Here is a 12,706-nt window from a genome sequence, read left to right on the forward strand (position 1 = left end):
AAGGTTTAAATTTTTCGTAAATGCTGAAAAAAATAAATGATATTTCTCTTATTACAGTCTTATATTCAGTATATTAAATAAACGGATAATAAAAACACACAATATGCACCTTAAATCTGCCCCGCATTCGATTTGTCTGAAACTGCTTCTCATCACAAGCTAATCAGAACAGTGAAAGCGCCCCTATTAGATATACTATATGTGACGTCACACATGTGAAAAATATATCGACAATAGCAGCTTGAGCTGTAGTTGTGAACAATTTTAGTAGGTATTTTAACACGTATAAATAATTCAATAAATACGTATAAAAACTGTCGGAAACTGCTTCTTAACCAGAAGTGTTGAGGAACAACCTTTTTCGGGAGGAAAACATACATGTTTGTGATTTGTTTTGTAGTAGTAAGGAGTTGACCAAACTTTACGAAAGAAAATTTTATCAGATTTGGGATGAAAAGCATCCTTTTTGTTTCGGAAAAGTCTGTCGAGGTTAACGAATTTTGTGTCAAAATGCCTCAGACTACCTAAGCCTATCAACAAAGTTGTGTGAGGTTTTGATGATATAGTTCAAAAAAGAAAAAAAATACTCTTTTGACAATAATATAATGAAAATAGTGGATTTAATTCATGTTCTGGTCCTAATGAAAGTTTCACATTTTGCAACGGAAATATGAATTATGCTTGCTAAATAATGAACCTCAAAAGTATTTTTTTAGTTTTGGACTTGATGCAATACTTATGCAATGTGGAAGGCCCTTAACAAATTACAGATGATCAAATATTTATGTACATGTTCATCGGATAATCGGGTTAAATGGCGTTCTTTTGGAAACAGTATATAACAATGGTATAACTTAGGCTTTAATAGATGGGACATATGATATTGTCAGTGAGTGGCGGTACAAACAAAACTCATTTTAAGTCTTTAATTAACCTAAAAACGAAAATAAAGAGAAAAAAATGTTACACTCATATCATTTAAAACAGTATTAAAGTCAAGTTAATCGACTGTTTAGGGTCCACATAACTAAATTTCAAAGAAATTTTCCCTCAGATCGGTCGATATGTGTAACTTTTGCATTATTGAACAGCCATTATGGTAGAGGATTGATTGCCGCGACATGGCGGTTCTTTACGCTGCATCGATGTTTATATATTTAACTTCGGTGGAGATGCTTTATTTATTTTCTGCATTTAATGGTAATGGCTTAAAAGGCTCGTTCATGGTTAATAAATTGCACTTCTTACGGTTTTTGTTTTCTATTGCGAAATAAAGACTAGCAAATCATTAGGGGTATTAAAACTAAGATACAGATGGCTGGAACATTCAACAAATGTTGATATACCTCTATAATTTCGGTATCAAAACGCAAAATATTTTTGATATAAGTGTGTTCAGATGCATTCCCGGGAAAATCATTTGTCGTGCCAAAACATGACTTAGGCTCTTAACTAATGAAATGGCTTAACAACTGCAGATGTAATTTGGTAGTATTTCAATACCGAAGAGTGAATCGATGATCACGTTTTTATTCGCTTTCTTTCAAGGAAAGGTGTACTCGTAATGGCAATTCCATAGACATTTTAACAACTGAGACTAGATATCGATATCAATTAATAAGTAATAGTTGGAGATTGTTAGGGTAATGAAATAATATGATGCGATGCAGTGGTGTAACAATTTAATTCGTGTTTGTACGTTCTAACAATCTTAATGTGTTTAAGTAGTCTATATTATAGAGTGTAAACTAGCCACTAACTGGGACAGTCACTGTTTATATCTACCAATTCCCCCCGATTAAAATCAATCACGGCTGACTGCAGTTTCATATTTACTGAAATACATGTATTGGAAAGCATGAGAATGCCTTTTCATTCGACAAAATATAATATTTACACCTCAACTTCCATTCCTTAAATGAACTGCCTTTCGGCAATTGCGTTCATCAATCGATGAACGCAACATCTTCGGATATGTTCGGGTCGTAATTCATTGCATAACAATATACATGAAAGCTATTGATCTTGTTATTGGTTGTATTGTGTCTGCAGGTCCCGTAAAATATAGATCAACATTTTTAAAAGTGTTAGTTTATTATATTTAAAATATATTGGTACCAGAAGTGCTTCAATTTTACGTTTTAAAGTGATTTCAAGTGGTTGATCTTTTCCCGCGTTATTGTGACGTCATTTGAAAAAAATGTTTCCGGTTATAGTCGGGTCGTTCTATTTACCGAATGGGTAAGAACGGGTTACTGAAAGGTTTTCTTAAATGAAATGAAGTATTTTTTTAACAATTCTTGAATGAAATAATGAACTATTGGTGTAAATATAAGGAATGAATTACGGGGTTGGTGTCATTATCGGGGATATGAACGCAATTGGGTTGGTCAAAGTACGCGTGGAGTCCTTCGGACTCCACACACATTGACCAACCCAAACGCGTTCATACCCCGATAATGACATCAACCCCGCAATTTATTCCTTAAATAATAACCAGACAAAGATAAAAAAAAAAAAAAAAGCACACCGCGGCTGAATTTTAAACACTAATTTCGCGTAAAGCACTGACATCTCGAGGCTATTGAGTTACATACTGTGCATTAATTATTCTATTTTCAATTTTGACAATGAACTGTCAATATTTCAAGGTTAAACGATATAGTGGTTCTCGCACAAAAACACAACAACACGCATTCCGCAAATTGAATATATCGCCTGCTTGGACTTAGTGATGCGGTATTGAAGTTGTTTAAACAAACTTTAGTTATTTGCCAATTAGCACATGAACATCAAGTATATATGTCGGAAATTAAAATGTTATGTCTTGGAATCGGATGGCAACGCGGACGATGACCGTGGACAATTGGGTCCCAACATGTCTGCCATGCTACGTAGGCGTAGGGAAAATGTTATTTACCTTCGTTTTTGTAAAACGTACATTGTAACTAACACGTTTATGTTTTGTTCTCCACATATGGCGGACACTGTTCCTGGTAAGGAGGCGGAGGCTCGGGGTACTCGCTACCGGAGGTAGCCCCATCCAGTTCCGGTTTACGGCCAAATGTCACTGTCTTTGTCGGCATAATAATAGCCACTGGTGTTGCCTATTGAAATATAATACATGATCAATCATAAAGTTATTGAGTAAGTGTATACCAGTTTTATAAGCTCGAGTGTGTATAGCGCTGAGAGCTCATTTTAAACACGATCGAGACTTTCCTGGGTCAAACCCACCACTTCTAGGTATTCATGTGAGAGGCCACAAGATCGATCCCCCGACCGGGGATCGAATACAGGACCTCGGGGTCGGGAGGCGGACACTCTACCTCTGAGTTCTTAAAACAGTATAATCATTAAACCACCTAGACAGACTGTTACCAAACACATACACAAACTTACAGACACAAGGCTACGGCTTGACCGACACTTACCGAGAGACACACTAAGTAACAGAATTACTACTTACCAATCAGAATATCTTGATTTAGTCAAGGTTGGGGTTATAGGCGTTGCATGCATTGGAGACCATGTCTCTGATAATTTTACCACTTAAGCTGAAGAATTAAGGTTGGGGTAAAAGTCTTTCAATGCCCAGAAGACTATATCTCTGAATGTTACCACTTAAGGTAGGGGTTATAACCTGTGAATTGCCTAGAGACTATGTCTCTGATTTTTTTCCATTTAAGCTCAAGTATTACGTTTGGAGTTATAGCCCTTGAATTCCCAGGAGACCATGTCTCTGAAAATTGTATCACTTAAGCTCATGCGTAAATTTGGGGTTATAGCCTTTGTATGCCTGGGACTCCATGTCACTGAAAACGTTACCATTTTATCTCAAGTATTTAAACATGAATACATTGAAGACAATACTGAAAACAATTTGCATTTAATAATGGTGTTTTTCCAACAGAAAAGCTATCAAAAAAGTGATTAAATTATGTTATAAATTTGAAATACGGAGGTCAATTGACAGACAGGTTCTCAAATATTTGCGGTATAATTTATAATTTCAACTATTTTAAAATACAGAGGTGAATTGACTGAAAGTTACAAAATTATGTGCGGTATATTTTATACTTTTACCTCTGGATCCACGTTCAAAACATCTCTATTGAGGGAGTTCATGAAACAGCAGCCGTTTTTGTGGAGTACACAGAATGTGTATATGTTGACCACGGTCAGGACCATGCTGATCAAGAAGACAAAGAAGCAGAGGATACCGATCCAAGTAGTGAAGAAGTACTCGGGGTTGGGGATGGCCGAGATAAAGAGATAACCGGTAAAACCGATCAAGACACTATTTACGAAAAACAGCCAGATGTAAAGAATGATCTTGCCGGTCGTCTGGAAAGAAAAAAGGAAACAATAGTTTGAATGATTTCTCATCGGTAACGGCAACATTGCTATGTATTGATTAGTGTATAATGTATTCTAGTAAATGAATGTATAACGATTGGGAAAGGTAGAACAAACTGATAGTATAGAACATAGTCCGCGGTGTGGGAAAGCAAAAACACAACAGTACAGTGTACAAATACAAAAATACTACGATCGTTTAAAAGATTTTCCCATCGCCCTGAAAAGGAAGAATCAATGAATAAACGAAGCGATGCACATGTTTTCCATTATTTTAATGAATATCTCAACATTTGCTCACGAATAGAACAATAAAATGTCTGATAACGCACACTTTGAGTAACAATAAAGAAAATCGGATGAAAATATTTTATAGTGATCAAAAGTATTTGACCATTAACATAATATAATAAACATCATCAAAGAAATATGTAAAGTTAAAGATGCACTCTAACTCCCAAATAAGATTTATCACAATTAATACAGTTGTTTTAATATACCAAAAAGGATGAATAAAGGTCAAAAACAATGGTTCTTATGAAGGATACCGAGGATGGCAGTTCGCGGTGTCATGAGTTTCAGCAAAGAAAACTCATATTTATTAGATGTCTTGAAAAGCATAAAATAAATAATTGTTAGTACTATAATTTATTGCGAGCCGCTATACTTAATACGTGGTGAGTAAAAGCTTTATGGAGACTTAAGAACTTGATTGAAAATATGCGTCTCTTTTTCCTAAAAAAATCAAGTACTTTGAGCTGAAAATGTAAACACAGTCAATTTTCCTTTGAATACATGAGTTGTCGTTCTTACCATAATGATTGTCTCATCATTAAATAAACGGTGTTACTTTTGACATTAATAATATTGACACAGTCTATTTTTTTTACAGAGTTGTCTTTCGTACGTTTGATTTCGCAACGTTTCTGGGCACGTACTTAAGTGCTGACGAGTTAGCTGACGATATAGAAATAGAGTAGGGTTGCTGACCAATTGCTAACAATATAGACAAAGAAGGCAAAAAAAGTTTTGAAATTTTTAGATTTTTTTGTTTAGTTTATTTTATATACTCCTTAAAGTGTACGTAAAGACGGATGTTTGTGTATTTTTATTGAAAATGGCAGTTCATTGAAATGAATTGAGTAATTTGTTTTGCTGGTTTGGTGAAAAGATGAGAAGATATCACTTTTTAGGTGTTTCATTTACAATTGTTTGAACCAATTATTTTAATGGTAAATGTAGCTTTAAATGTTAGCCTCACAACTTATGGAAAACTACCTGCATTACATCAAAGAACGATCAAAAGAATGTTGTTTATCACACTCAAACAAAGTTGCAATATTAAAAACCAGTGACATCAATATCTGAGTTGTTGTTCTTTTGCTTTCTAATGGTTTATACAAATGATCTAGTTCATGTATATGGATAGGAATTACTTTAAACCCATTGGCAGCTGTGCTGTGCAAGAACTGTAACTTTGGCTGGCCTTATTTATGTCTTTTCCCGAGTAAGCAAGAGACATATTGATTTAGTGCTGTCTGTCTGTCTCCTGTAAAACTTATAGTTGTACTGAAACCTGAAAGAAGTGTTTAATATAAACTGTAATTGTGCATAGACTAATGTTTTACCAAAATAGGTCTCTTTGAAGTCTTGACTCGACATCAGCCATCACCAAAATATTTACATGGTTGATCTGTTTGTGGGCCCGCTGTGATACTTTGTATCACAGTTTTTCTTGTATAACTATGGGCCTGCATGCTGATTTCATACAAGGCAGAATACTGTTGAACCATTTACGAAATATGTGTTAATTATATTTGAGTGTGTCCCTGTGTGTCCCTTTGTTAATGTTGAACCATTTGCGAATTGTGTTTATTATGATTTAGTATGTCCCTTTAAGTAACAATAACACACTATCCAAAAACTCAAGAAGCTAATGTTGTATATGTAACACATATTACATTTAAAAGATATTTATACATATTTATGGTATAATATTGTTGTAACATTACCTTACAACGTTTGAATATAAATAATCAGTGACGTAATTATGTAATAAATATATTCGGTATTACAAACCTTGCTCCAATTGTAATGCCTTTAAGTTTGTTTCAACGTTGAAGTATAAAAAAATATTTCAATGTGTTCTCTTATATAGTCGATATCGGGCCGACGTAAACAAATTGATATTGAATACACTTAAGGAAAAATAAATAGTTTTTGGAGTATTTACCAGTTTCCAAGAAGAACAACTCTCGGGATTTCGGTTATAACAACATGACGCCAAGAGAGGTTGAGTCAGTGCCTGGAGTGGAAAAGAAAAACCTAGACAATTTATACAAACTCGAAGTAAATACCTGTGTTAATTATAACTCTGCCATTTGAGAGGTCACGTGATTTGTTTAACAATTGACTTGATCCCGTATACTTGTCAATTTGCTAAAATATGTAGTATTGAGTTGCACTTCAAAACCGGTTAGTGATTCCTGTAAACTGTACGTGGCGCCACATATTGTATTTTTATTTTTACTTCCTGATTTCAGTTAAGTAGTTGAAATTGATGTCTACTGTATTTTAAGTGTTAATCTGATGGTTTACCTTAAACTGCGTCGCAAAACAATAACATGGTAAAGTTTGTGGCTACTAACTTACACCTGTAATTGAAATCATCATTTTTCTAGGTTAACGAAACAAACTAAGCAGTGTCAAACATTAAAATGTACATTAGAAACAGTTTAAGTAATAATGGGCCAATTGTTCAAAACGTTTTTCAAGTAAGCAACGTGATAAACGACATAGTTATTAACTTTTAAACGTGAAATAATTGTTGATTTCCTCCCTGCTCATATAATTATATATAAACAAGTACAGCTATAACAGTTTTCTCAGATCGCATTAAATATACTGGAGATCACAAGTGTATCCCTTAACCTTCCAGAGCAATAACAATTAAAAATGTAATAACGATCACGTTAATATGATTTAAAAGCAATATTTCAATCGACCCGATGACGACAAAATAACACATACTGCACAACCGACGATGAACGATATTGGGACGATGATATCGAAGTCGGTGACTGCCATAGTAACCGCGAAAGTTATCATGCAGAAGATTGCGCTGAGCCGTACGAACCATGATGCCAACTTAACGTTGAACAACGAGCGACGTGACTCCGCTGAAAATTGAAACAACTCTTTAAAGATGATGAATAACAGAATTCTGCTTAAACCGAAACCTGTCCGTCCCTTTCTCGTTCATGTTTATGCCTGTTTATCATGCGAATCACATCCACCAAGTATGTCATATCAACGAGATATGTAAGGCGTTTAAACGAGATAAGTAAGTAATACTCACTGTAACTTTACGTATGTACCTGAGCACTTTATATCAGCTTACGGTTTACGACTTAGAAATTAACAGATACGGGGCCCTGATTTGGAGCATTCTACATATCCAAAGTTGTAAGGACAGACCTAGACACTATTCGAAAATGAATGTTTGACTAAGACTTTTAACATGATGATATTTAAATAAATATGCACAATGTTTATATTTCGTAATAAATTCAACGATGAAAATGCACAATATTTACATTACGTAACAAATACAACAAAAATAAATAAATGATAAGCGTTTGAAGGTGAATATCAATTTTCAATTACTTTAAGAGGTTGCCAGTTAAGTGCTTGATAATAATAATCGATATGAACTGAAATGAACAACTGACTGTAAAAACAACACCTAAATAGTTTAAGGCATTAACAATTTCTACCATTCACCATTGAATTAAAAATTTAGATTTCTGGGTAATTATCCTGATTTTTTGAAAGCCATAACCTTTGTTTTACCTCCATTTACCTTTCATTTTTCACGTATTCCAATACTCTCGTATGTATAGTGTTATTAACAGGTTGTTAAATAAAAAACAATGAACAATCGGGTAGCAATATCATCCACAAATTTTACAAAATCATTATCATGTTCATTTAGATCTGTTCTATTTTTATCACTAACATCTGCCAATGGACATTTACAAAGCGAAGTGCTTAAGTATACTGTGTTTGTTTAATACTGTTTCAACCAAGTTTATGATTCACTGTCTCGTATCCAAAGAGTTTGGAATAGTACTAATGCTCTGGTATATGAACAATGTTTTTATATTCGAAATGGATTACTTTATGGTTAGATAATACATTTGGATCCTTTACTGTGAAAACATCTGTAAATATATTCCGATGCTGAAACATAATCAATAACACTGCTGCTCCTGCTTTCAACAAAAGTACATTTACCAATATTTAAATTATTTCCAACTCTGCAATTTAAAATGCTCAGACCAGTTTGTCTAAACATATCAAAAAGGGTCCCTATTAGTGTTTGTTTTTATCGTGTGAAAAACGAGCATTAAAAGAATCAACAATATAATAAACAGGTTAGCCTTAATCTTTAATAGCTGCACCATATGGTACAGGGTCTTCTAAGGTTGCGGTATGGCAGTTGAAATTGCCACATTAACTAATATTACATTTCCTTGTAGTGACATAGTGATATAGAATCAATAAGCCTATCAAAACTATATTCATCATTTATATTATAACGAAAACCTTCTTCTGGCACAATGTAACTAAATCTAATATCGAGTCATCTGTGAGGCCTAGAAAAGCACCATTTATTTTAATCCAAATCAAATCAATCGCTTTTCATTAACAATTAAATGTCTGTTACATATGTGTTTTTCACTTCTTACTCTTATAATATACAGAAAAGCATTTACAACCAGTCACTGAATAATCAATTAGTTCTTCTGACCATGTTTCAGTAAATAATACAATATCACTCTGATTAAATATTTACAGTATTTTAGGTGAATTCAGTTTATTACAACGTTTGTTCACTAGACCCTGAACATTGAGGAGGTAAAACCTCAAAAAAAGTTTGACCTTCATCTGCTGGTCTAAGTGTTGCGTAGGAGTATCACCGTTGCTTGTAGTCGACTGTGATTGTTGGGCTGTGCCGTCCGGGTCTTGGTGTGAGGTCTGATTGTCAGCCATACTTACAGGTTACTTTGGTCTGCCCCCACCTAAAGACACTTCTTCCTGACTGTGAATGAGTGCTTTTTTCACTAAGAGATGCAGTTGAAGTGGGCACTTGTTTGACTGGCTGCACGACTCCACTACAAGTGGCGCATTGCGTCTTTCGAGACACTTTTTTTCGAACGCCATGCCATTAAATTTACGGGAGGTTGAAGAAAGGCTGACAGCGCGTCTTTCCCGTCTGTGATGACAGTTGAAAGCTCCCGCTGTCGGGCACCATTGCCTCGTTCGTGTTGCCGCTTTTGAAGGTGCAGGTTCATGAAAACAGTGTTGTTTTGATGTAAAGATATCTCGTTTATAATAAAATGTTTTAAACATGATAAGGCATTAAAACATATTTTGTATCAACCTAAAGTGTTGGCCTTTAAAGTCAGTAAATATTGATAGTGAAATGGTAAATGAACTAATATTTAAGTAAACTAATCTAAAAGGTCATTCATATCGATAAGTCCATCCCACGAAAAGCCATTTTTTTGTTTAAATTGTCCAATGTTTGAAAAGTTATGGCCTAAATAGCAAGTAGACGTGTATTTTCAGCAGGCTTTCGTGTCATTCACAATAATGCGCGTGAAGAGACCGTTTCTAACATTCGGACATTCATTATGTTCCCTTAACGTAGAGTCGCCAAAACAAAAATAATCAAATATTGCGTCGTACATGGGAAGTTATTTTCTGTTTTCTATACTATGTATGTACGAATACATAAAAAGCTATCCTATGCTAGTTAAGATTACACATGAAAACGTTAGATGTGTACGCTTATTTTAAATCCAATACCATCTTCACCTTATAGATAAGTCATCAAATAATTAAAGACTCTGAAGCGGCTGTTAACATGGACTATCTTTTCAGTCTACATTCCTATACTATACTTTGTCACAGAAGTTGTCAGAAGTTGAATGGTATGTCATATTATGATGTTTCAACAATATCTGGATATGTTTTAGATATCTGAGGTATTTTTGGTGGATTGTAGGAGGGGGACGTTATAGAGGTAGAAGGGGGTCAAAATAATGCACCGGACACGTTTAATATAAAATAGTATGAGGTAATCGTTTTGCAATGAATTGTTACTAACAAAATTACTGACTAAAATAAATCATCCTATTCTACGATAAAACGATTTGTACAAAACAATCATTAAAACTATCTTAAAATTAATTGCTTTGTATTTTGGAGAATGTCAGAAAACTCATACTGAAAAACAAACAAAATTCGTAATACATACCTAGAGACGGCATATTATTCTCAGATGCACTTGTGTTCTCAACATCCGTTATTGCTTCGCAGCAAAATAATCCAGTCTGGAAAATGGGTCTATGAATAGAACATCTAAGCAGAATTATTGGAAAACAACACACGGCAGTTATCTGAGTCACTTCAATAATGTGTCGTGCATGGATAGTTATTTTCTGTTTTCTACGTAATAGTTAAATGACATGAAGTAATTTTTTTAATGATTAAGAACGGAGTGAGCCTAGCAAACGAATCTGTTTTTAATCATTATGAAATAAATTCAGGTCATCTAACTGACTAAGAATACAACTTCTTTGCCTGATACATTGTCAACACAAAATCTGACGAAGTTAGTGTGTATTGGATTAGCAAGAGGCGGACGTATAAACAAGCGCGAAATTTGATTTTTTAATGATTAGGTCTAGTACTTCTAATGATGCTTGTCTGCAATTTCATTGGTTGACTAAAATGTGTATGTACATAAAAAGGCTATCCTATGCTAGTTGAAGGCATTCATAAGATAACGTTAATTGTGTACGCTTATCTTAAATCCAATACCACCTTCGCCTTATCGTCCGATATGCAGTAAAATACAGATAATGCACTAATATATTAACTTACTTTGGTCAACTGGAAATTATCACTTAATCAAACTAGATTTATCTAAAGTTTAACTTAGATTGCGAAGCAGGTTATATAGACTACTGTTTATGAATAAAGCATACATTTTTTTATTTACAAGGTTTACCATCGTATGCAATATAAGCTTATTTTATTGTGTCTGTAAATGATATTTCAGTAACTATTAAACTCCTCATTGTATTTAATCCTAGTGTCCCTCAATGGTTATTTGTTTAATTCAAATTCAAATTTGCCAAACACTATGGAGTTTACCTGATGTCAATAATTATAAACACCAATGTTGTAGTAAATGCACGGCGAGTTTGAAACTAAACCTGTCCTCTTATTCTACAATAGACAATACGGTAGACAGCCATATACTAAAGTATCCAATTTGCCTATACAAGGTTCATTATTTCGAACTTCTTTAAGACTTTATTTTTTTAGATAAATCATATTTAAAATGCTTCAATAAAGGATAACGGACGTCTTTTATGACAGTTTCCTGATTCGGTTACTTAAATCCAACTTTTATCTTACTGAGAATACACAGAATATCGTTAATTCGTTCGGAATGTGAAATAGTTACCACAACATCACATTGTTCTCAATAATGTTTTTAACTTAAGGAACTACATTGAACGAGATACCCCAAACTTGTTCGAAAAATGCTAAAGCTGTCGGCCAAACTGTGTTGAGCGGTCGACAAACCTTACCGGTCGGACATATGTGTTCGCCCCTACAGAACGTGTGCGTGGTGTGCAGGGGTGCGTATGTGAATGCATGCATGCATATTCGCGTCAGCCTGTGTGTTTGCAAGCATACGTAACACTTAGTGATTATTTAATTTCTTTGTTTCATAATGTCATAAACATAAAAAGCTTTCAAAAATCGTCGTTTAAACATGGCATAGGCATCACAGAAATATTGTCCCCCATTGTATCATGAACTTACATTTAATTGTCTTACTTGGATATATTTATCACATTTAGAAACAACAACATACTCATCTTCTTAACAACAAATACGACAATCGAGCTTCAAGCTGGGCTTATTATCAGGAACGACCTTGAACGAATGGCCCCAAACCTACTCGTAAAATGCTGAGGCTGTCGGCCAAACTGTGTAGAACGGTCGACATACCTTACCGGTCGGACATACCTTACAGGTCGACATACCTTACCGGTCGGACATGTGTTCACCCCTGCAAGAAAACATGATAGTTCAGAACTTGGTGCACATCAATAGTGTCTAAATTCGGACTTTCAACGGCATCACTTAAGTCGCACGTTGTCTGATTGAAGATTTTAACCGCATCACGTAAGCCGCGGGTTGTCTGGTTGAATATTTTAAAGCGTCATTAAAGCTGCGGGAAGTCTGCTTAAATGCGATA

The 12,706-nt window shown here is 34.5% G+C and overlaps 1 protein-coding gene across 1 annotated transcript; it reads right to left on the reverse strand.

Annotated features, from left to right (window-relative positions):
- Nucleotides 1-955: 955 nt before the first annotated feature.
- LOC128211995 (uncharacterized) lies at nt 956-10,740 on the reverse strand. The gene is made up of 5 exons (XM_052917238.1): nt 10,685-10,740; nt 7,390-7,538; nt 6,593-6,664; nt 4,087-4,347; nt 956-3,107 (listed from the first exon to the last, which is right to left on the reverse strand). The coding sequence occupies exons 1-5, from the start codon at nt 10,695-10,697 to the stop codon at nt 2,958-2,960; spliced, it is 645 nt and encodes a 214-aa protein (XP_052773198.1). The 5' UTR covers nt 10,698-10,740; the 3' UTR covers nt 956-2,957.
- Nucleotides 10,741-12,706: the final 1,966 nt, after the last annotated feature.

Source organism: Mya arenaria, chromosome 1 (assembly GCF_026914265.1).
Source record: "Mya arenaria isolate MELC-2E11 chromosome 1, ASM2691426v1".
Classification (NCBI taxonomy): Eukaryota; Metazoa; Mollusca; class Bivalvia; order Myida; family Myidae; genus Mya; species Mya arenaria.